Source organism: Vigna umbellata, chromosome 2, assembly GCF_029865625.1.
Source record: "Vigna umbellata cultivar VRB3 chromosome 2, Vumbellata_1.0, whole genome shotgun sequence".
Lineage (NCBI taxonomy): Eukaryota > Viridiplantae > Streptophyta > Magnoliopsida > Fabales > Fabaceae > Vigna > Vigna umbellata.
The window spans coordinates 40,266,539-40,290,987 of NC_142166.1; the positions used below are offsets into that span (position 1 = coordinate 40,266,539).

A 24,449-nucleotide genomic window follows, 5' to 3' on the forward strand; every position below is an offset into this window, starting at 1 on the left:
CGAAATTGAAAATGTATGAAATCCTAAGTCACTCAAACCCTATGTGTCTTTCTATTTGTTCTTCATTAATGTAAGACATTTTGTTTTTTTAACACTAGTAAACAAAACTTTTTAACACGTCTATTATGCTTCGCTTGAAATTTTCTCAAAACTATATGTTTCGGTTAAAATACAACCAAAGTAGTAGACCACATATGTGATCGAATCCCCAAGGAACCGCTACCATAATGTCTGCAAAATTGACAAGCAAAGACTTTTCAACTGACACAAATCTCTCTATGGGACTTTGGCCTCAGTTCCATAGGCAACCGAGACCAAAGACCCTCTGCAAAACTCACACTCATTGAGGTTTAGCAAACCAAATCTCTATGCAAGGACTTATGACCTCGATTCTGCAGATAACCGAAGTCATAGACCCTACAGAATCCCTCTGACGTTCTGCAACTCTAACGTTTCAGCTGACAACTTTTTCAAAAAGGGTCTATGGACTCGGTTTTGTAGAGACTGAGATCATAGACCTTTTTCAAAAAATTTGTCAACTGAAACGTCAGATTGGTAGAGAAATTTTTTAGATCATTCAGAATCAAGCCCATATATCTCATACATTGACTCATTTTAAATATGTAAATATGTAATTCTTTTGCAGGTTTTTGGCAGCGCTTACTTAGGAGCTGAGGCAATAGAGTTATTATGCCTTAGTTTGGCGAGGAACCGAGACAAAAAGGTTGAACGAAATTTCAAAATTGTCATTTATATTTATTTTTGATTTTTTTTGAGTCAACTTTAGGCCTCAGTTGTTTGTATAACTGAGGCCGTAGACCCCTTACTACTTCAGTTTTAATTTTAACGGAGGAATTATCTCCTGTCAGGGTTAATTTTTTGTGAAAACGTAAATATTGTCATCTTCTTCGTTCTTCTTGTACACTTCTTCCCTACGAAAATGTGAAACTGCCGCAACTCACAATTCAAGTCACTGTTCACATCGTTCTTTGCACTGTCGTCATCATTGTTCACATTGTTCTTCTTCATTTTTCCTCGCGCACATTTTAATCCGATCAAATTGGGCTTTCGTCGTCGTGGTTAGAGCTATGTTCTTCTTTCTTTGTTTTTGCGTTTTTTTATTATTTCAGATGATCAGACTTACTTTTTTTGTATTTGTGTTAGGTATTGTGTTTTTGCTGTGAAATTTGTTTCGTTCTAGAACGCGAGTAGTCGCATCTTTTCTGTTGTTGACTACTTTTTCACGCTTCCAAGTTCCTATTAATTTGGTTATTCAATTTTCTTTTGTTAATTTTTTTGTATGTTAGATATATGTAATTATGTATGATTGAATGAGATAAGATCAAAAATTAAATACGAATTGGATCAAATTGATCATTCAAGATTATTTAAATATTGTAAACAATTTCAGTATATTTACGTATGGATCGAGATTGGATTAATTTGCCATGCATCAGTGCTAAGTACGAGAGAAAGGTAGAAAAATTTATATAATTTGGGCATCGTAATGAGGATAAAAGTGATGATGAAGTGAAGTTTAGATGTCCTTGTGTCAACTATTTTGCTCATTGCACAAGTCACCTCCCAAACATCTTAGATGAGTAATAAATTAGTAAGAACCTCAATGTTTGGGCTTTCTTTATTATAATAATGTATCCTAAAGTTTTTTTTCATAGTTTCCTTGCAAAACATATGATGTTGTCCGAGAAATCAACTTCTAAGACTAAAAAGTTTGCATGGTTGGCTATCAATGTTTGATATTTTGGTCAATACTTTCTTATAATTGTTTTATTTTAATAATCTTTATTAACTATTTATATCTATGATTATAAATTGTAGTATAATAGACAAATTGACTCATATGTGTGCAATTATTACGTAATGTTTTAGATTACACACAATGTTCGTGCCCATATTACAAGTGGATGAGAAACAGTAATATTTGGATAATGTATTTTGTTTTTCTCCATCATTTGGAATTCATATACACTAATTAAAATCAAGTATCTTGTGCAGAGATTCAAGTCTTCTGTTCCAATTCCAGAGATATCCCTTCTTTTCCTACGAAAAGCACTTGCAAAACATATAATAAAATTATACAATAGTGCATAGTTAGTAGGAATTAATAACATATACATTGATATATTTTAGTTGAGTTGATTTATAGATATTAGACTTTTTACATTATGTTTTAAGTATTATGTGTTGTAAATATTATAGTTGAGTTGATTTTGTGTTGTAAATATTATGTTTTTTATATGCAGGTCTATTTTTGTAATAAGGGATGTCGCAGAAACATACCTATTATTAAGAAAAACGCAAACTTTAGGCAGCGATTGTAGTAAAAATCGAGGTAGAAAAGGATTTATGGCCTCGTTTAAGGCCACAACCATTGCCATAAAATGCGCCAAATTTAAAAAAAAAATTTAAGAAGCTATTGCCTTGGTTCTTGCTTGAACCGCTGCCAAAATTACCTCGTTTAAGAACCCCACTTATTACCTCGGTTGAACTAAGGCCAAAATCCCTCCTCGTTTTTTTTTCTGGTTTACTACTTTGGATTTTGAGGAACCAAAACAGAAACCCTCCATTTATTACCTCGATTGAAACCGAGGTAAATAATCCACCTTATTTATTTCGTGAGTATATACTTCAATTCAAAAATCGCTATATATTAAAAAATAACCATGTGATTTTCTTTCGGACACTAGTATAGTGGTAACGAGGGATGTGATGTGATAGTTGGTGGTGGTTTTCCATGTGTAATTATATGTCTATCTTCATGCCTTTTTTTTTTATTTTCTTCATTGATGTTGCAATGGTCTCTTTGTGTCATTCAATATATGGTAACAAATATTTTTTGCATAAGTGTCATTCATTTATGCATAATCGGTAATATAAGTTTGAGTATGAAATAAATTATGTAAAAGATTAATATAGTCACTTTGTGCATTCAAAATGATTCATGTTTTATAAATTTTAAATATTAATATACAGGTTAGAGGTATGAATAAGAGCATAGTAAATTAAAGGAAAAAAAAGCGTCTGACGGTTCAGTACATTATAAACTAATTTCAAAGTAGAAGTACACAACGGATATTATTATCAACAAAAAATAATTTTTTTATTGACAAATGTCAATTGCTAGTGAAAAAAATTAAATCTACAACTTCTTTTCATTTTTTCTTTTAATTCTATCATTATATGAACTTTATATCTTCAACAAATACCTTATTTTGAATGCAATATTTCACCCAATCTTACTCAAATATGATTTTCTATTTAGTACTAGACACTGAGCCACTAAAGGTTAATTCTTTCAAATATTTCAGCACTCATTGAAATGATGAGGAGTTGTAATGTTGTTTTGTGAGTTTACTTTTTGTACCCCGTTTTAGCTTTGAGCCCTTTCGTATCTTTAGGCCCATTTATTTTTCTGTTTCAAATGTGGGCATTTTTTTCCTCCATCTCTAACCATTTCTCATTACACTTTCAAATTTTAACCATTTCTCTTTACACTTTCAATTTATTTTTTTAAATTTCAAAACTATTTTCTGTAATTCAAAAAATTTTATACCTTCATCTTTTTTTTTTCAAAAGACTTTAAAATTTGTTGAAAGATTTTAAAATTTGTTGAAAGATTTTCTTAGACGTTAACGAATTTTGAAATTTGTTGAAAATATTTTTCTTTAACGAATTTTAAAATTCATTGAAGGATTTTTCTTACATCAAAATTCAAATATGTTAAAAGATTTTTCAAAGACTTTAACGAATTTCAAAATTTATTAAAATATTTTTCAAAATCTTAGGATTTCAAAATCGGTTAATTTTTTCTTAAAATTTTAACTAATTTTAAAATTTGTTGAAAAAAAAAATCTTTGGATGAATTTCCAAATCCATGAAAACAAACGTAACCTCAAATCATTTTCGAAAATTGAAAGTGCGTGAAGAGACGTTTGAAATTGTAGGATAAGAAACAACTTTCAAATATATTCAAATGTCATCAAATTTTAATTTCTCGTAATATTTTTAACTTTTTCGTATTTACCAAGTCTGCTTAATTTAATTGTTATATTTTATTGTCTTAAAGAAAAACTAATAAAACAGACACGTGTTTTAAATGGCAAATTAATCAATTTTATTGATGTTTTCTTCGTCACTTTGTTAAGATTCTTTTAGTGTGTGGCTAATGACCTTTTAGAAGCTATGCAAGTTATGACGAAGCATGCTCTTACGTATGTAAGATGCGTAATCCAAGTTTTGCTAGCAATTTTTATCTCTTGATAGTGAGGAGCACATAAACGGGTCCAAAACAATTATAAAACTAATAAAAGGTAAATGGTAAAAATAGTATAACCTCTCATAATTTAAATTATAAAAACAATTATAAAACTAATAAAAGGTAAATTTAAAGAAAAAAATTATAATCATTTACCCAGGTGACGACCTCTGACATGTTCAACATGAAGTCGTGTGCACTCTGCGTAATTTATTTTAAATCTGTCCATTTTGATAATTTTTGTACCAAAAATACACCATTTCAGTGGAAAAAAACCTACATTCTTTCATTCATGCTGTTGATTCTCTGTGTGCAGTCGTATAGTCTAGATGGCAGGATTGTAACAAAAGGGAATTCAATAAATAAACAGACAATGAAAAACAAAAGGATGAACAAAGTTAAATTTAAGATAATGAATGAATAATTTTAGTTCACTAAACTTTTTAAAAGATAATTAAGACGCAAAAATAAAGTAACACAGTACAATTTAGCCTTTAATAAATCAATCAATCTTAAATTGATGTCAAAACTTACTTTAACGTGAGTTTGGTTACGATGTTTCGAGCCTTATAATAAAGCAATATTTTTTTTTTCACACTTCTCAACAAATAAAACACCTATTTTGTTACACTAAAAGGGTTCCCTTTATTTAAAAAAATTAAATAAGGTAGGTCAAACAGAACATCATAGGTTTACTATTTTTATTCCTTTTAAGAAAAGCCACTAATAAGTTTTTTCAAAGAAAAAGATATACGAGCTGGGGATAAGGTTATTGTAGACTTTCAGGTTTAGAAAATTAAACATCGACAATATCAATTAGTGGTGTCTCTTCACACTTTTGAAAAAAGAGAGAGAGAGAGACTTTTTTAAAGAAGAAAAATAAATGGTATGATCAACCAAAACGTGACTTTGAAGGTCTACTTTAACATACATAACTATGATTTGAATTATGAAGAGTAAAAGGGAACATGATTTAATGTGATGATGTTGAAAACAAAATAAATGTGTGATTAATTATGCTTTTAGTTTTCAAATTTTCATCTGAAATTAAAATTCGTTTTAATATCAAATTTTGATATAGATGGACTTCAAATTAAAAAATAATAAATATAGTATTTTTAACTTAACTATTTAACAAATAAAAAAAATTAAAGTCATTAACTTAAAAAAAAAAACTATATTTTTAAATTATCGATATTTAGAAGAGACGAATTTAAAGACTAAACGCCAAACGCGCGTCCGTTGAGAAGCAGGAGAGTTTGGAAAAGTCCAAACGCATGTCCATTCCTAGTATGAACCCACTTTGGCGTCGGATAGCGCCGCACCGCCAAGCCACCGTGTAATCAATGCTCCCATCCCATGATATGACGACGATTGAGTTGCATCGCCATTCATCACATAATACGACGCTTCTCTTTCGTGTACATATAGATTTGTTTTGTCTGTATATTCGTATACGGTATCCGTGCTACAATACAATTTCAATCATTCATCGACTGAACTCACTTTCTTACATACTCTATATAGTTCTCCTCTCCTAACAGCTCTTGCTTCTAAATATCATTTTTTCCTTAAACAATAATGTCGGACGAGGATTCACAGACACAGAAGAAGGTGTTTGACGCGGAAACGGCGTCGTCGCTGGTGAAGGAGTTGAGGAAGAACTTTGGTTCGGGAAAGACGCGGAGTTATGAATGGAGAGTTTCGCAGGTGAAGGCTCTCTTGAAAGCGATGACTGATAACGAAGAGGAAATCGTCGATGCTCTTCGTTCAGACCTAGCCAAGCCTTCACTCGAAACCGTCGTGTACGAGGTACTGTTGTCTTGTTTTCGTGTCTGCCACTGATCTTTATAATATGCAATACTTTTACGTTTTTTATTTTTTATTTTTTATCTTTGATAAAATCTAAAACTTCAAATTTCTAACACATCATCGTTCATTCCAATTGTCTTATTTGATGAATGATTTGTCTGCTTCACGGTTTTTCATGGATGGAGAAGGTGTTATGTGATGTGGCTTCATGGACCACAAACTGCTGTGACTGATAACTGGGGAAACTTTCAGATGACCTTTTACTCTCTTTCAAATATATTTTTTTCCTTTCTAAAAATAAGTGGACTTGCTTACGTTGTGAAGCAAATACTTTTCAGTGATTTTAGAGGCTGGTAAGTAATTACAGATATTATCTGAACTCTTTATAAAATCAACTAAAAAAAAAAAGCTCTCAACAGTCAACGGGATCCTCCAAAATTTTGTAGCTATTTTTATTATCATTTTTTTTAATCATGAAATAAACTTTTGGCACTTTGACAGGTGAGAAGTTCAAACCATTAATTATACGGAGTCTGATGTCGTTAAGGCTCGGCAACTCTTTCCAAGATTCAATGTTCATAGACAGACTTGTCCAAAATCCCTTCGCCCAAGAAGATTTTCGAAAGAAATTCGCAAATATAAGATTTTATCACTTAATATAATTCAAAAGAGGATACTAAAATGAACTATATGAATTATGATATTCCGAATAGATTGTTCTCCAGACACGTCACACAGATCTATATGAGAAATTAAAGCATAAATTTGAACGCAAAATCTTGAGACAATTTGGTCTAAAGTCGAATCTCCGTTAAATCTTTGCTATAAGAACCTATGATCGTTAAGAAGTACAAAATAAAATTTCTTTAAAAGTAGGAACATAATGATAGTTTACCCCCCAATCTTAAGGACAAAGATATTGTTAGTGAGAGACAGATACGTGGATAATCTTCTTTAGACAGTGAAAATAAATAGGTAGACGAAAACAACTTCTAAATGCTCAGCTTAGAACACTTACAATCCTTAGGGATTAATACAAATAATTGCTTTAAATATAATATTTTCCTTCTACTCTTAAGATGTAGTCTGTCTTGCAGATTGGAGTGATTAAAAGCTCGTGTGAAGGGATACTGAAGGAATTGAAGCATTGGATGACGCCAGAAAAGGTACATTTCATCACAACTAATTTCCTCACCTTAAGAAGGCAATTGATCAATAATGGTGATTATAAAATTTATTCATCAGATGGATGTTCGTCCATTTATTTCAGGTCAAAACATCAATCAGAACTTATCCTTCTTCAGCTGAAATAGTACCTGAACCGCTGGGTGTTGTGTTAGTCATCTCTCCATGGAACTATCCAATGTGTATGTCAATATTTTCTTGACCTTGAGTTTCATATATTTTTTAATTAGCTGACATTTTCAGCTCTGTCTTCTTTTAAAATCTTCATTAAGCTAATTTTTTTACCTATCTCTGCTATAATTCCAGTGTTGGCCCTTGATCCAGTCCTCGGAGCTATAGCAGCTGGTAATGCTGTGGTTCTAAAGCCATCAGAAATTGCTCCAGCCACATCATCACTCCTAGAAAAATTGATAGAGAAGTATATGGATCAATCAATTGTAAGAGTTGTCCAGGGGGCAGTCCATGAAACAACTGCCCTATTGCAGCAAAAGTGGGACAAAATTTTCTACACAGGTTTTTCTTCTTTCAGTTGTTCTGGTTGTCTTAATAATTGGTATGCATGAATATATATATATATATATATATATATATATATATATATATATATATATATTTCGGTTATACAGCTGAGTCACTTAGTACCTTCACAATTTCTTTCACAATTTCTCCTTCTTCGCCGTCCGATCTTGTTCCTTGGATCTCTTGTTCTCTAGTCCGGTTGGGATGTACCTGCTAAAGATACTCAAATGCCAAAGTCACTAATTGAACCGTCCGGTTATCTAATATGACAATGACAGTAATAAATGCACAGTAATTGCCTTTATCTACCTTTTATCTTTGATCTATATTTATAGTTTTCGGGCATGGGTTTAGGATTAGCGATATTTTAATCTCAATCAATTCCGGTTTAATACTCTTAAACGTAATTTACCTTAATCTCCTTAACATTAATCATTTGGGATTAGGAGGCCGGCCGTCCCGGACAGCAACTTTGTCTTCTGTTAGCCGTCCGATCATGTGAAGTTTGTGGGCTGTGACGACCATCCGGACATATCATACAAAATATATATATATATATATAAAAGCAACTTTGAAATGCATAATTTGCACATAAAATAGCAAGAGCATTAAATGAATTGTCTCGTTAATGTTATATATATACGTATTTTTTCGCATAAGTAGTTCCTGTATTGTTAGGTAATGGAAAAGTTGGAAGAATAGTGATGACTGCTGCTGCAAAACACCTTACACCAGTTTTGCTGGAGCTTGGAGGAAAATCTCCCGTTGTCGTTGATTCAAATATCAACTTGAAGGTATTACTATTTCCTAAGCCTTTTGTTTCTCAATTACTTGCTACTACCTTAGCCTCTTTCAAACTCATTCTTGGCTCAATTGCTAAAAGGTAGCAGCAAGACGAATAATTTCTGGCAAGTGGGGATTGAACAATGGACAATCTTGCATTTCTCCCGATTATGTTATAACAACAAAAGACTATGCCCCTAAGTTGGTATGATATTTTTCCCATGTGTAACTGCCAATTGGATTTCTTAACCCATGTTTCTGTTTATTTATTGTTTGATGCCTCCTATTTCTAGGTGGATGCCCTAAAGACTGAATTGCAGGAGTTTTACGGTAAGAATCCGTTGGAATCAGAAGATTTGTCACGAATTGTGAGTTACAACCACTTTGCTCGTTTGTCAAAGCTCTTGAGTGATGATAAGGTTTCTGGGAAGATTGTTTATGGAGGTGAAAAAGATGAAAATAAACTGTAAGTTCGCTTGATCTGTTTTTAATTAAATTTAACTTCCTAACCATGGGAATTTTTTATTAAAGAAATGCAATAGTTTTTGACATGGGTTTTCTTATGGTCCCAAAATTGCAGAAGGATTGCTCCCACTATTCTATTGGATGTTCCGCGAGATTCTCTGATAATGGGTGAGGAGATATTCGGTCCATTGCTTCCCATCATCACGGTATGAATAACGTAACATAGACAACCCTTTGTATGATATTTTGAACTTCAAATTTCATCTGTGTTCTTTGATTGCTTTTAACAATACTCACAGTTTTATAAAATGTTTTCAACTGCAAGAGTAATTGACATGTGCCTCTTCAGCTGCAAGAGTCACAAGACATGTCAAGGAAACACTCACTTAGAAAACTAATAATAAGATATGTCGGAGAAAACTTCGATTATTATGTAGATACCAGCCTTTTTGTGGACATCAACAAATGTTACAAGCTAAAGCCGGCCACATGCAAATAGTTGATATTTAAAAAAATTCTCAAGCAAGGAAATATTAACTTTCCAAACTATTTTTGCTGCGTATAACAGGTCAATGAACTTGAAGAAAGTCTAGATGTAATCAACTCAGGAGACAAGGCCCTTGCTGCATATATATTTACAACTGACAAGAAGTTCAAGGAGCAGTTCGTAAAGAATGTTTCCGCTGGGGGTTTGCTTGTCAATGACACTTCCGTACATGTAATATTCGTTCTAACAAAAACATCCATGATTTTGATTGTGCCTTACGATTCTAATCGCTGAACAACATTGAAGGTCTTAATCTGCTTCAAGTTTTGGATTGTTGACAGCATGTTGCTGTGAAATCATATTTTTTCCTAGCATATTTGATATAGTCTTGATATTCGATATTCCTTATTTTCTGTTTTGTATTATCAATTTAAAAACTATACACTTTTTATGTTTTCATGGTGTAGGTTGTGGTTGATACTTTGCCATTTGGGGGAGTTGGAGAGAGTGGAATGGGAGCATACCATGGCAAGTTCTCCTTTGATGCTTTTACACACAAAAAGGCTGTTCTTTATCGCAGTTTTGCGGGTGATTCGTCGTCAAGGTACCCACCGTACACGGATACAAAGCAAAGATTGATGAAGGCTCTCATCGCTGGTAGCTTCCTTGGCATACTTCGTGCTCTTTTTGGATGGTCCTAAGCTTATTTTGCCTCCAAAACCAGTTTTTGTTGATGTCTTCTCCGTTATTGTGTTAGGTGTCTTGTAGTTGTATATTGTGGTAATGCCTTATAGAGGCTTTACAGGTTGTGGTAGTGTGAATATATATATATATAATATATGTGTGTGTGTGTACTATGAACAATTATGCTCACGAAAGCAAATAAGGCAAGCTTAGGTAACACAATCCAGATTGTGATACCGGTTGGGTCTCTTATGTTAGTGTTTGTGCTGTGAGTCTGTGGTTATTTTGGTCTGTGTTTCCTATAAGAACAAAATATCACTTCCCATGATATATATATAGATATATAGACACACACACTTAATATTGCTGATACAAGTGTTTAATAGAATATGAATATGTATTAAAGGTCTCTTGAGAAATGTTCGTGTGGTTCTTTATATTTCTAATTATGAGAGCATTGTTATAGAATTTTACAATGTAAATGTGTTACAAGATGTATCCCGAGTTAAAAGAATAAAAGAAGAAAATAATATAATGAGAGATCAATTTAATCTCTAAATTATTTTCTTCCTATTTTATGCTAAAAAATATTCCATATTTGAAATACCACCAACAAAGTGGTATCAGAAGGCCATGTTCTTGAAAAATAAATTATTTGAATTAGAAAATGATAATTTATTGTAAACGTTCGAGTTCCTCTATTTAAAGGAGAAAAATATATTTTTTTGGCAATATAAATTGAAACATTATTTACTTCTTTAAATGTCTCAAATTTTATACAAACAGAATATGATGATCAAACTACCACAGTTGCACAACACACACAACAAACAATGAAAAGAAAGAAAATCATAGATGTTGGAGTTCTTGGGATGATTCTAAAAAGATTCTCACTAGCCATATTTTCAAAGTCCTTCAAGTTCAAGTTCTTCATCTTCAAACTCAACTCCTAAAAGTTGAAGTACTTGAAAAGACCAACACATTAAAGACTAAAATGTTCAATAATGAGTTGTGAAGTATTTTCTGAAGATTGAATGTGTACTGAAAGATGATTGAAGAATATTTAGTGATATTCATATAACTCTTTATATTTCTAGCTCTTAGAGTACTCTTATAGATTTCTTTAACACCATGTTACATGGCAAATAAGTACTGGATTTTCAATCCTAATTTTTGCTTTGTTTTTCCTTTGGGACTTATAATAGTGCCCTAAAAGGCTTACAAACTTAACCCACTCGTTAAATGAGAAAAAAAGGACTGAATTATGAAAGAAAAAAAGGTGATCGCAGATTACTCTCGAGCATCTAAAAACTAAAAATGCTATAACAATCAAGAATCCTGTAAAATACGAACGACCTCTGATCTTTGATTACTTGTGAGATGTGTCGGAAACACAACTCGAAACGTAACAATCAAGTTTCCTCTGTTTCCTGGTTCTTTGGAGATAGGCATGCCTTGTTCGGGGACGATCTTCTGATAGCCAGGGTGTACGATGTCGTCAAGTTTAAGATTCATGTGGTCTCCACCCAACAGTGGAATCAATATGGTACACCCAGAAAGTGCCTTTACTAAGGGAATCTCAACTCTCAATACCAAATCATCCCCGTCTCTTCTAAATAACTCGTGTCTTTTCTCGGAGATAATAAATACTATATCTTCTCTGTATGCTCCTGGTCTCTCATTCCCTTTTCCTTCAAATTTAATCTCTGTTCCTTTCCTCCATCCAGGTTGCACATTTATCGTTAGCAATTCTTCCTCTCGAACTATTCCCCTGTATATACACCAAATACACAGTCCATCAAATCCTCAACTTGCACAGTTAATTATTACCATACATATATAAAACTGGTTCAAGAACAACAGGTAAATTTCGTGCTTTAGGCCTTAAAAAAGGCTTCCAATTTTTTTTTTAATACTAATTACTTTAAGTTTGATCTTTTAAAGAAATTGAAAGAAGAAAGAACGTTGGCATGGTGGATACACGAACCCTGTATCTGTGAGGACATCCCTTGTGATCATCATATTTTTTTTGCATCCGTAGCACAACTCTTCCAGAGTGCATTCCAGTTTTTTCTCGATTGGTGGGGGTTTCAGCATCCCAGATGAATTGGAATACATGATTGGGTTGCTGCTCCTGCCGCTGCTGGCATTCGTTGAGTTCAGATGAGGAGGCATTGATCTTAAATTCCCGCTTCTGTTCAATGAAGAAGCTGCAGACATAAAATCATAGTTCTTGCTCGATGTCTGGTCGGGTTTTCTGCTTGCATTTCGAGACGAAGAATATATGCAAGGAAAGCACGAACTATCTGAACTTCTATGCCTATATAAACAACATCCTCTTGGACTACTCATTGGATGATCACCGACGTTCCTCCTCAAATTGAATACGAAGCAGCCAATTCCATTCGTGACTTTGCCATCTTCAACAGGTTTCTGGTGAAAGAAACGCCAGGCGAAAACTTTATTAATTATTAGATTCTCTTTACGTGCATGTGTTCATGCATGCAAGAATATGCATTCAAAGAATTCCTATATATGGAAAAGCCATGCATTAAAAAATGATTGTAACCACGTTTTTGTTAACCGATTAACCGTGATTTTCTGTACTAGATAATCATAAACATAACGGCCCAGTTAGAAAGTTAGAAAGTTTTGCATGAAGAAAAAGAGAGGGTTTCTAGATTCTGTATAATACCTGTTTTGTTCGGTTGTGGCCTCGTGGTTTCTTCTTATCATGAAACCATCTTTTGATGATTGATCTGTATGATTTGCAGAGGTCACGAATAGAGTTTGTGGCAGACACCCAGGTACCCACCATTAGAGAAAAAACTGAGAGCCTAAGATGGGATGCAACAAACAGTCACAATCTCAACACGATGAAATTTTGTCTTTCAACTTACGCTTTTATTAGCACCATCTCCTCAATGGAAACCCACTGATTTGTTAAAATAATATGTATTTATATTTTAATTACATTTTCTTTTTATTTTGACGTAAAATACAATTAATATTCTTAAAAATAAATTATAATATGAGTTTTTTTAGAGTTTCAAAATTTTATTTCTTTTTTATATAGTTATTTTGAACTTCATTATTTAAGTGCACTTCAACTTGGTATTTCCAGAATTATTGAATCTTAAGATCTACCTAAACTTGTTAAGAAAAATTAAAACATTATCCTTTATTTATTTAATTAGCCTAAACTTAACTTATTGTATACTACTTTCAGAACCCTAGCACTTAAAAAATATCTTAAAGATGAACCTAAACATCACAAACATAAACAAAAATATTAGGTATTAAATCACAAAATTTATTTTAATTTTCCGCAGAAGTAAGTCTAATTAAAAAATATATTAAATAATACATATCAATTTAAAATTTTAAAATAATGAATTTATAAATAATAAATTTATGAATTTTTTAATTGTATGTTGTTTTTTAATGTATGACTTAAATTTTATTAATTATTTATTTTTCTTTAATAATATATATATATATATATATATATATATATATATATATATATATATTAATTATTAAAAAAATTAGTGTAAATTTTATTAGAATTAATCTAATATTCTTACATCTTGATTTCATGATTCTTTTGTTGTATTTATTAGAACTTTATCATAATGTATCACGTACTTCGTTCTAAGTTTTCTTTTCTAAAATATTAGTAAAATTAATAAATAGATTATAGTCAATAATTATATTATACTATATATTATATATTTTATTTAATATGATATAATAGTATTAATTTAAATATAATAAAATTATAATATATTAAACTATTTAATAAAATATATAATTTTATATATGTACAAATGATATTATTTCTAATAATTAATTAAAATCGTATAATAGGTTATACTCACCTTAATGTTGAACCTAACTCATTTAAAAAGGATTTGGAGGTTAGAGTTTTTTTTTGGCCTCATCTGGAAAGATCTATTAAAAGATGATTTTTTTTTAATAATAGATTAGAACTAATCCATAAACCATAGATTAAGTTGATAACTTTATATCTAATGATGAAAATTTATAGTGTATTTTTACGGAAGAAGACAAGTAATTAACATAGTATTGTTATTGCAATTAGATATGCAATAAAATTTTCATTTTAAATATTTAATGTATTTAAATATTTATAATTTACACTTTTGATTAGATATACTTATGATTTATATAACTTTATGTCAGTTAATTTACTTGCTCAATGATAAAAATGATAAAAATGCTTAAATTTTCTTATAATAATATTAATAGTATATTTAACATATTTTTTATTATTGAGTATGTCGACCTTGTTTTTTGTTTAGGTTTAATCTCATCAGAAGTTTCTATTTTTTTTTGAAATCTTAAATAGGTTCTTTTTTTTTTTGGCGTATCTGATAAGTGTGAAAAAGAGTTGTTTTTATACTTATAAATGAACTCAATCTTGTAATTATTCATGTTGTTCCTCATTGAAAAGTTGTAATAGGTAGTAGATTGTTATGTAAAATATTGTACAGGGAATGGTGTATTATTTAGATTCTGTCAGCCAATTTTCGCAAAGCGAAAGCCAAAATTCGCACTGCCAGGAAATGGAAATTCGCATAGCGCACCATTACTTGTGCGCTGTGCGAATAACATCAGTTGAGAGGCAGCGGTTACACAAAATTCGCATAGCGCACCAATACATGTGCGCTAAGCGAATTAATGAATTTAAGTGGCTTTAAAAGACGTGACAGAGCGACAGAAACAGGCCCTTCGAACAGAAGTTCCAGACAAAAGAAAGAAACGAAAACATCTTAAGGAACTTCCAGAGACTGCTCCAAGGCATCAAGACACCATTGTTGCAAGGGATTGCTTCAAATGTGTACGTTTTAGATGATTAGGAGTAGTTAAATTTCTCTTTCGTTGGGATTGGATGTAATGAACTCACTGTAATTTTCCTGTTCAATATATCGTTGTTCGTTCATATGCTCTTTCTTGAATTTATTATCATTGTATGAAAATATAATGTTATTTGAATGTCTTTGATTACTGGAAAGTAACTTTGAACATGAACGTAGATAGAGCAATTAAGTGATTGGGATCTAGGGATAGACTCAATAACTTGATCATTCTTAACATCGGACTTAATGCAAATTGTATGTTAAATTGACTAAGGGATTAGCATTTTAATATATTAATTTAGAACTAGTTGCTAAGGGATTAGGACTAGTATGCCTTGATGTGAATGTTTGAATGAAGTAATGAAATATTGAACAGAGTTTTATATTCATATGATTCATGAAACCCAATTCCAACGAAGTTTCTTTAAATATAAATTCTTTGCACACCAACTGTTTGATAAAAATACCAAAAAGAGTTTCATGTGTTTTTTGTACACTTTGATGTCTAATTGAATTATAAAAGAAAGAATTGTCATGTGTTGCACAAGTCCCTTGGGAGAACGATACTTTGAACTTACTCTATATTACTTGGAACGATTTGGTATACTTGCCAAAAAGTTATCAAGTTTTTGGCGCCGTTGCCGGGGACTTGTGTTCCAACACAAGACAATTTGGGCATTTATGACTCTTTTAGACTTTGTTGTGTTGTGTATGCAGTTGGCTTTAATTTTTTAAGACTTTCCATTGATTTAGTTTGAACTTAATGCTTGTCTCGGGGTACGCTTTAGAGCTTGATGTTGTTATTGAAAGTTCTTAGGAATAAGATTTCAGTAGCGGAACTAACTAAATCAAACCAAATGTGCAAATCACCAGGGATGGGGTTGTGTGTTTGGATTCACTGTTTTGGAACTTAAGGCAAGTTTGATGGACTTCTTACACCAAGGGATTGGTGAGGGTTTGTCATACTTAGGTAGGCACAACAAGAGGGATCTGAGTGTTCTAACTTCAGAAAACAGGGAAAGTGGAATTCTTTGCCAATTGTATGTCTCTTTTTGTTTGAATTTCTTTATGCAGTTTGCCTACAGATGTTTCTAGTTGTTGGAAGATCCTAGGGATGGGATTCCAACAGCTGAAAGGGGAGTACTAAGTGATCTTGCAACAAGAGGGATCTGAGTGAGGTTATTTAGGAAATCCATTTCAATCATTTTGCATATTGGAATTGTTGTTTGGTTGGTGTGCTCATGTTCTGTAATTTTTTTTCTTCTTTTCCTTATTTCTTTGTTTGTGTTTTTATTTTATTTTTCTATTTCACTTCTCTCTATGTTACTTTTGCAAGTGCAGGTGCAGATGGAGTTATTTTCAATGTTTAATTATGTTATTTATGTTTTGTAATATGTTTTGAACTATGTGTTAGTTGTAAAGACATGTGACTTTGTGATTTAATGATTATGCATTGTCTTGATTAAGTCGATGTGATTCTTGAAAATGATAACACATATGACTGTGGTTGCAATGTGCTTCATGTATTTTTATTTGTGTGTGAGTATGTATGACCAGATCTGTGAGTGTTGAGAGCATATATTGATTGAGAGATATTGAGTTGTCTAGATATGGAATTGGTTTTTGCATGATTTTGATTCTACGTAGATACGCACACTTTTTGGTTAAGGATGAAAAAGGCCCTGTTTATTATTGATTATATAGCTACTTGGCCAGATAGCCAACCTTTAGACACTGTGATACATTTGTGAACTTTTTGAGCCTTGAAATTTTTTTTCCTTCCACCTTGAGCCTATTAGATGATATCCTACCTTACACCCTAGAAGAGAACATGTATTATGTTTTAAAAGAGGTTAAGGTGGAATTCAAGTTTGTGGAAAGAAAAGATCAATAAAAAAAATATGATACAAAAAAAAAAAAGCTCAAAATGAAAGAAAAGATTGAGCTGTGAAAGAAAATGGTATGTGATGAATGATATATTTTGGGATTTCAGTACTGGATTGGAAATTGAAGTTGTTCTCTTCTTAATAAGTGTCTTTGAATCCAAGAAAAACCATGATTCTTTTTCTAGCCAAGCCAAGCCTTAACCTGAAAAGACCTTTGGACTTAACCAATAGTGTGTGAAGTGTGTGAATCAAATGAAATGCAAAAGCTGAGGAAGTTCTATGTCAATTCTACTGTCATGTGAGGACAAACACTTGAGTGTGAGTAATGATAAATGCTGATCTGGTTGTTCATATTCTATGCACAGATGATTTTATGAGTGATGCACCATGTCATACTTGTTTGAAATCTTTGGGAATGCATATGATTATTCTGATGTGCAGAGTCATTTTATCAAAATGTCAAATGTCTGTTGTGATGTTCATTTTCTTATGTGATTTCATGAGGGCATGAAATAGTTCAAGTTTGGGGGAGTTGATAAGTGTGAAAAAGAGTTGTTTTTATACTTATAAATGAACTCAATCTTGTAATTATTCATGTTGTTCCTCATTGAAAAGTTGTAATAGGTAGTAGATTGTTATGTAAAATATTGTACAGGGAATGGTGTATTATTTAGATTCTGTCAGCCAATTTTCGCAAAGCGAAAGCCAAAATTCGCACTGCCAGGAAATGGAAATTCGCATAGCGCACCATTACTTGTGCGCTGTGCGAATAACATCAGTTGAGAGGCAGCGGTTACACAAAATTCGCATAGCGCACCAATACATGTGCGCTAAGCGAATTAATGAATTTAAGTGGCTTTAAAAGACGTGACAGAGCGACAGAAACAGGCCCTTCGAACAGAAGTTCCAGACAAAAGAAAGAAACGAAAACATCTTAAGGAACTTCCAGAGACTGCTCCAAGGCATCAAGACACCATTGTTGCAAGGGATTGCTTCAAATGTGTACGTTTTAGATGATTAGGAGTAGTTAAATTTCTCTTTCGTTGGGATTGGATGTAATGAACTCACTGTAATTTTCCTGTTCAATATATCGTTGTTCGTTCATATGCTCTTTCTTGAATTTATTATCATTGTATGAAAATATAATGTTATTTGAATGTCTTTGATTACTGGAAAGTAACTTTGAACATGAACGTAGATAGAGCAATTAAGTGATTGGGATCTAGGGATAGACTCAATAACTTGATCATTCTTAACATCGGACTTAATGCAAATTGTATGTTAAATTGACTAAGGGATTAGCATTTTAATATATTAATTTAGAACTAGTTGCTAAGGGATTAGGACTAGTATGCCTTGATGTGAATGTTTGAATGAAGTAATGAAATATTGAACAGAGTTTTATATTCATATGATTCATGAAACCCAATTCCAACGAAGTTTCTTTAAATATAAATTCTTTGCACACCAACTGTTTGATAAAAATACCAAAAAGAGTTTCATGTGTTTTTTGTACACTTTGATGTCTAATTGAATTATAAAAGAAAGAATTGTCATGTGTTGCACAAGTCCCTTGGGAGAACGATACTTTGAACTTACTCTATATTACTTGGAACGATTTGGTATACTTGCCAAAAAGTTATCAAGTATCAATTGGGTCAGATTCAATTAGGGATCTGTCATCAAATTCACGGCCTTTTAATATTTGGTGACGTAACATTCTCAGTTGAATGAATAATGACATGTGTCATTAGAATTGAATTATTTAAAAAAAAAATTATGGAAAGAGGTGATATCAGATTGTAAGAAGGGCAAAACTGGAAAGATTAAAAATTTTAAGGGTTGTCTGTCTTTATCCATCATGGGGTAGATGATAAGTTGAAAATCCATGGTAGTCAATGGTAATCAATGAAATCACTGAAACCACGATAACCTTTACCAATAGTAGAATTAGGTGAAGTTGCAACATGTAAAAATCTATCAGCAACCATAAATTATGGATGTTTCAAAAGATGTACATGAACCATTTTCCTGTTGCCCAGAAACTCCTCCAGTACATAACCTTCGATATTTATATCTGAAATGAGTCATGAAATTTTCTCCAGAAAATCACAATCACCGTCTTCATCAAAACCTTCTTACACGGTGTTCATATCTATATAAAATATGTCATCGTCGTCATCACAATAAAGTGTGAGTTGTCGCCATTTTAGGTGCCTGAAAGATGGAATCATGGAACAGATTCAAACCACCAGAAAAGCTATGGGAGAGAAAGACCCCGTTGCACCAGGAACAACAAGGGGCGAAACACCGAGGCTTAAAATCATTGACCAATCACTGAGACAACAAAGGGCCTTTCAACAAATTAGCATGATGGAAACCCATCCCTGGAGACCTCAACGTGGCCTTCCCGAACGATCTGTTTCAGTTCTTCGGGCTTGGCTTTCGGGCTTTCTGAAAATTCCATTAGGGTTTTTTACCGGCGCGTATTGTCTCTGCGTCCTCCTCACCACCGTTCAATTTCTCGTTTTGTTGCGGAATTATTAAAGTGAACAAAAATCAAACCTGGGGAGTGAAGGTTCAGGGTTCGGTTTTGGCGCTCCCTCATGGCGGATAACGTGGAAATCGATTCGCCCTTCGATTGCCAACCCTTCAAGCATAAACGCATAATTCCTAAAACCCAGAGAAGAAAATTGAAAACCCAGAAGAAAAAAAACGCATTTCGATGAGAGGTTTGAAGATTACGGTTCTGGAACGATGAACAATCTGTAATTTCTTCTCCCTTTGCTTTATAGATAGAAGAAGAATCCCACTATCTAAGAACCCTAATCATAAGAATCTCCAATTTTTTTTTCGTTTCAATTGCATATCAATTAAAAAGGCAGCCTTTAAAATTTTTAATTTTTCCAGCTTTGCCCTTCCTACAATCTGATATCACCTCTCTTCAAAATTTTTTTTTTAAAATAATTCAATTTTAATGCCACATGTCATTATTCATTCAACTTAGAATGCTACGTGACCAAATATTAAACGGCCGTTTAGTGAATTTGACAGCAGATCTCTAATTGAATCAAATTTACAATAATAAAGACCCAATTGATACGCCAAAAAAAAAAAAGAGACTTATTTAAAATTTCAGAAAAAAATAGGGAATTCTGATGAGATTAAACCTTTTGTTTAATATACTTTTCATAACCTTTACCTAGTCACAAAAACTTGTTAAAAAATATTTAAGGAAATATGTTGCTTATCCGAAGATTGGTTTTTTTATTTTCCTATAATTACTCACAAATTTTTATAGGGCTCAATAGTTATTTCATTTCAAACTATAGACAATTTTTTTGTAAAAACTTTAAAAGTAATAGAAATGCTTAGAAGAGAGATTCCCTTGTGAACGTTTTCTCTCCGTTAGTCTCTCGTTGCAGATGAGCCCGCGCAGACGTGGTTTAGTGCGTACAAGCTCTCTCTCTGCTTTAATTTCGTCTTCATCTTCTAGTCAAAATCACAGTTCTGATTTTTAGTTCTTTGAACATGGATGTGAAAAGCAGGGGAATTTCACTCCTTTTGCTTCTTTCCATTTTCTCAACCTCCTTCTCAGACACCGATCAGGTTCTCAACTCCAAGAAGCCGACACTCTCAACCACTGTTCATTCCCTTGCTTCCTCTTTCGTTTTTCAGATTAAAGGAAATGTTTATCCAATTGGGTATGTTCTGTTATCCTACTCTATAGTAATTACATTTTGCATCCTCTGACTTGTTCAACAAACTTCTTCAAAAAGTCATATACTAACTCTCATTCTTTCTTATTCTTCAATCCTTTCAATGTTTTGTTTTCTGGGTTTGGATTTCTTTGGATAGTTTTCAACTTGTAGTTGTTTCAATTAATCCTTCTAATTTCTTAGGAAGTTTGAGAACCATCCGTGTTTATATCGAATTAATCCGATTTTCATCTACTGATCCTACACAGAGGAGTAGTTTGACAGACCCCTTTGTGTAATTTTTTTTAGCAATGGCAACAAGTAAAGAAAAGATGATTCTTGGTTTTGTAAGATTGAATGAATGAATTCTTTGTATGCAGGTATTACTCGGTGAGCCTTGCCATTGGTAATCCCGCTAAGTTTTATGATCTTGACATCGATACAGGAAGTGATCTCACTTGGCTTCAGTGTGATGCACCATGTACAGGGTGCACTATAGTAAGTTTCAGTTGAGTTGAGAACGGTCTCAAGTACTTTTATATTAATTACTAACCAGACATGTCGTAATGAAGGATGATATTCATTTCCTTAATTGTTGATTTTTCAGCCTCAGAACCGACTTTATAAACCTCGCGGCAACGTTGTGATATGTGTGGATCCCTTGTGTGCTGGAGTCCAGTCAGCACCTCCCTGTGCTGTAGCAAATGAGCAATGTGACTATGAGGTTCATTATGCAGACGATGGATCATCTCTGGGTGTGTTAGTCCGAGATTATATTCCAGTTAAATTCACTAATGGATCTTTACAACTCCCTATTCTGGGCTTCGGGTGAGTGTTTTCTTTCAATCTATTTCACATTTGCTGGCTAACGAATTTCAAATTGTTCATTCATAATGCTGAAATACTTTAAGGCTTGACTATTTTTTTATTCAATAGTACAATATTTGTCTTCAGTCTCTTAGAAACCATTATTTTTTTGTGTTTTATGCTAGGTGTGGATATCATCAAACAAATCCCGGTCCTCATCCCCCACCTTCCATAGCAGGTGTTCTTGGCCTTGGAAATGGCAAAATAAGCATTGTATCCCAGCTTCATTCCCTTGGCCTAATTCGTAATGTTGTAGGCCACTACTTAAGTGGGAGAGGAGGAGGTTTTCTATTCTTTGGAGATCAATTCATTCCCCAATCTGGAGTTGATTGGACACCCATGTTGCAAAGTTCGTCCGTGTAAGTGTTAGACTAGATTTATCTGTGTGCTACTAGTCATGAGAGCTTACACACAGTCTTTTGTTTCAGGCAACAAAACTATAAAACAGGTCCAGCAGACCTGCTTTTCGATGGAAAACCTACTTCTGTGAAAGATCTAGAGCTTATCTTCGATAGTGGGAGCTCCTACACATACTTCAATTCCATAGCTCATAAAGTTCTTGTTGATCTGGTGAGATATGGAACCAAAAAAGCCCTATTGTATATTATGCGAAATTAATAATCACCACCTGCATTCAATTAGTAATCCTTGATCTGTGATTCAGATAACTAATGATATAAAAGGGAAGCCGTTGATTAGAGAAACTGCAGATTCATCTCTCCCAATTTGTTGGAAGGGTCCAAAGGCTTTCAAATCTTTAGATGATGTCACTGGAAATTTTAAGCCACTGGTACTCAGCTTCACAAAACCAAAGAATTCGCTGCTGCAAGTACCACCAGAAGCTTATCTAATTGTCACTGTGAGCACCTTTTAAGACTATTATGACTTACATTTCTTTTCTCCTTATGAAAGGAACAAAAGAAATCATGTGTATAACATGCTACTCTTTTCTAGGAACATGGCAATGTCTGCTTGGGGATTCTAGACGCCACTGAAATAGGACTGGGAAATATCAACATAATTGGAGGTTAGCATATGAAATACCATAAAAATATGAAGTATAAGAAAAATCTTATTTTTCTTTCTCTTTTTAGTTTGATTGTAATACATTCTTAACAGATATATCTTTACAAGATAAGATTGTGATTTATGATAACGAGAAACAGCAGATTGGATGGGCCTCTCCCAATGGCAAGTGTGATGGACCTTCCAAATTATAAATCAGTGTATTGTGATTTTTTCTTTGGCTGAGATTGTCAACAGGACTTTCTCATTACAAATATCAGCAAACAGGTGCACTGCAACTTATGATGTCATAGACTGTGAATGTGTTGTTAGGCAATGAATGTTAGAATGCAAAATTGCTGGGATGGCATATACAATCCCATATATATGGAACAACATAATCTATAAATATTTTCATTTTTAACATGTTACTATTGTTTTTACAGGACCGAACTGTACTCGTGCATCACGTGTGCCTACCTCGCTCCTTCTAATATCTCTTCTTCTCTACAATTGCTATGTTCTCGGTTGGTCAGTCTGAATATTATGTTTGTCTGGCTTGATCTCACAAGTTCTCGACCAGGAAGCTTGCAAAATCATTCGGCACTCAAAATGAGCAATACCTAACATCTATTTATAGTAACTATGTAGGCTTTTGTCTTTCATTATGTGTATTCTCATTTAAGATTATTGTTAACTAGTTGGCAAGTATATCAATTCATTACAAATACTAAATGAAAGTACGCTTGTTTGTCTAATAATGCTCATTTACCAATCTCAACTTTGATAAGATTTATGGTTGCTTCATAATGATCAAAATATATGATAAACAATGTAAATTTTGTTATTTGATTCGATTAAAGCATAATCAGAAATGGATTGCATATGAATTAAATAATACAAAAACTCTATACAATATATCTTAATTTTCTTCAATCATTCATATCTAAAGCATATTAGGACAATTCAATTACCTCCTTTAAATATATTTACTTTTGTTGATAAAAAAAAGTCTAATTAAATATTACTATTAAGAAAATTAGGATCAATTTAATTAAATACATATTTTTATCTTGAAAGAAAATAAACAATATTTTTAAATGAATTCATCCCAAAGCATTTAGTTAAGAAAATTAATCCTCGTTACTCTAGAAACGGTTTTTTTACAATTGTTAAAATTTTAACTATAACTTTTGAACTGTTATTGAAATTGTATTGTTAAATTGTCGTTAAACTTCCAAACACGACGACGTATATGAAAAATAAATAAAAAATTAGATAAAACTTATAAGGATGGTTGCTCTAAACAACCATGTTTTAAGTCCATCTAAATTTAAAAATTAAAAAAAAAAAGTAATGAAATGAGATATGACCACGGTTTAAATAATGTTACAAAGTGGCAAAACAGTTTTGGTAACAACCTTTTTTATGAATGTTATTTTATATATATTATTTATAATTTTGTTTTACCATTGGTAGAAATTTTTACACAAATAGTTATTTCAAACAGTTCAAATGGTATAACAGTTTAAAGGTATTTGTGTAATCTTCCAAAATAAAAAGGGTTAAATATGTTTTTAGTCCCTGAATTATTGGTCTGGTTTTCGTCCTTCTTTCAAATAAAGGTACAATTTGGTCCTCATTCTTTTCGAAACGTTCGTTTTAGTCCTTGAAAACTAAACACTGTTTAAAAATTTGGTCCTCATTTAGCAACAAATGAGGACTAAAACCAAAATTCCGAAGACTAAAACGAACGTTTCGAAAAGAATGAGGACCAAATTATACCTTACTTTGAAAGAGGGACGAAAACCACAAACGACCAATAGTTTAGGACTAAAAACATATTTAACCCTAATAAAAATATATGTAAAAATAATAAACTAACTTTCAACTACTCTA

General features: G+C 32.5%; 3 protein-coding genes across 6 annotated transcripts; 2 read left to right on the plus strand and 1 right to left on the minus strand.

The window, feature by feature from the left end:
- The first annotated feature begins 5,543 nt into the window (after nucleotides 1-5,543).
- LOC124823127 (aldehyde dehydrogenase family 3 member H1-like) lies at nucleotides 5,544-10,473 on the plus strand. Its single transcript, XM_047295263.2, has 10 exons — nucleotides 5,544-6,088; nucleotides 7,186-7,254; nucleotides 7,359-7,455; nucleotides 7,580-7,786; nucleotides 8,471-8,586; nucleotides 8,676-8,780; nucleotides 8,869-9,041; nucleotides 9,156-9,246; nucleotides 9,609-9,758; nucleotides 9,995-10,473. The coding sequence occupies exons 1-10, from the start codon at nucleotides 5,858-5,860 to the stop codon at nucleotides 10,226-10,228; spliced, it is 1,473 nt and encodes a 490-aa protein (XP_047151219.1). The 5' UTR covers nucleotides 5,544-5,857; the 3' UTR covers nucleotides 10,229-10,473.
- Nucleotides 10,474-11,454: 981 nt separating this feature from the next.
- On the minus strand, nucleotides 11,455-12,617 carry LOC124823123 (HSP40/DnaJ peptide-binding protein). Its single transcript, XM_047295258.2, has 2 exons — nucleotides 12,199-12,617; nucleotides 11,455-11,982 (listed from the first exon to the last, which is right to left on the minus strand). Exons 1-2 carry the CDS (start codon nucleotides 12,561-12,563, stop codon nucleotides 11,541-11,543), a joined length of 807 nt encoding a protein of 268 aa, XP_047151214.2. The 5' UTR covers nucleotides 12,564-12,617; the 3' UTR covers nucleotides 11,455-11,540.
- Nucleotides 12,618-18,931: 6,314 nt separating this feature from the next.
- LOC124847823 (aspartic proteinase Asp1-like) lies at nucleotides 18,932-23,325 on the plus strand. 4 transcript variants are annotated; one of them, XR_015784344.1, is made up of 9 exons: nucleotides 18,932-19,748; nucleotides 21,059-21,176; nucleotides 21,286-21,506; nucleotides 21,671-21,904; nucleotides 21,974-22,115; nucleotides 22,210-22,404; nucleotides 22,500-22,572; nucleotides 22,665-22,838; nucleotides 22,997-23,325. XR_015784344.1 is itself a non-coding variant. In XM_088106799.1 (8 exons), the coding sequence occupies exons 1-8, from the start codon at nucleotides 20,512-20,514 to the stop codon at nucleotides 23,089-23,091; spliced, it is 1,251 nt and encodes a 416-aa protein (XP_087962925.1). In that variant the 5' UTR covers nucleotides 20,187-20,511; the 3' UTR covers nucleotides 23,092-23,325. The 4 variants fall into 4 exon arrangements, 2 of the variants coding, with proteins under 2 accessions (XP_087962925.1, XP_047181353.1); XR_015784343.1 differs by lacking the exon at nucleotides 18,932-19,748 and adding an exon at nucleotides 20,191-20,684; XM_088106799.1 differs by lacking the exons at nucleotides 18,932-19,748; nucleotides 22,665-22,838 and adding an exon at nucleotides 20,187-20,684.
- The last annotated feature ends 1,124 nt before the right edge of the window (nucleotides 23,326-24,449 follow it).

Coding starts and splice junctions, on each gene's coding strand:
- LOC124847823 (XM_047325397.2), top strand. CDS start 20,512: ATGGATGTGAAAAGCAGGGGAATTTCACTCCTTTTGCTTCTTTCCATT. Junction 21,177..21,285: donor CATGTACAGGGTGCACTATA/GTAAGTTTCAGT, acceptor TTGATTTTTCAG/CCTCAGAACCGACTTTATAA. Junction 22,116..22,209: donor ATAAAGTTCTTGTTGATCTG/GTGAGATATGGA, acceptor TCTGTGATTCAG/ATAACTAATGATATAAAAGG.
- LOC124823127 (XM_047295263.2), top strand. CDS start 5,858: ATGTCGGACGAGGATTCACAGACACAGAAGAAGGTGTTTGACGCGGAA. Junction 7,456..7,579: donor TCCATGGAACTATCCAATGT/GTATGTCAATAT, acceptor CTATAATTCCAG/TGTTGGCCCTTGATCCAGTC. Junction 9,042..9,155: donor GAAAAAGATGAAAATAAACT/GTAAGTTCGCTT, acceptor CCAAAATTGCAG/AAGGATTGCTCCCACTATTC.
- LOC124823123 (XM_047295258.2), bottom strand. CDS start 12,563: ATGAGTAGTCCAAGAGGATGTTGTTTATATAGGCATAGAAGTTCAGAT. Junction 11,983..12,198: donor GATGTCCTCACAGATACAGG/GTTCGTGTATCC, acceptor GTGTATATACAG/GGGAATAGTTCGAGAGGAAG.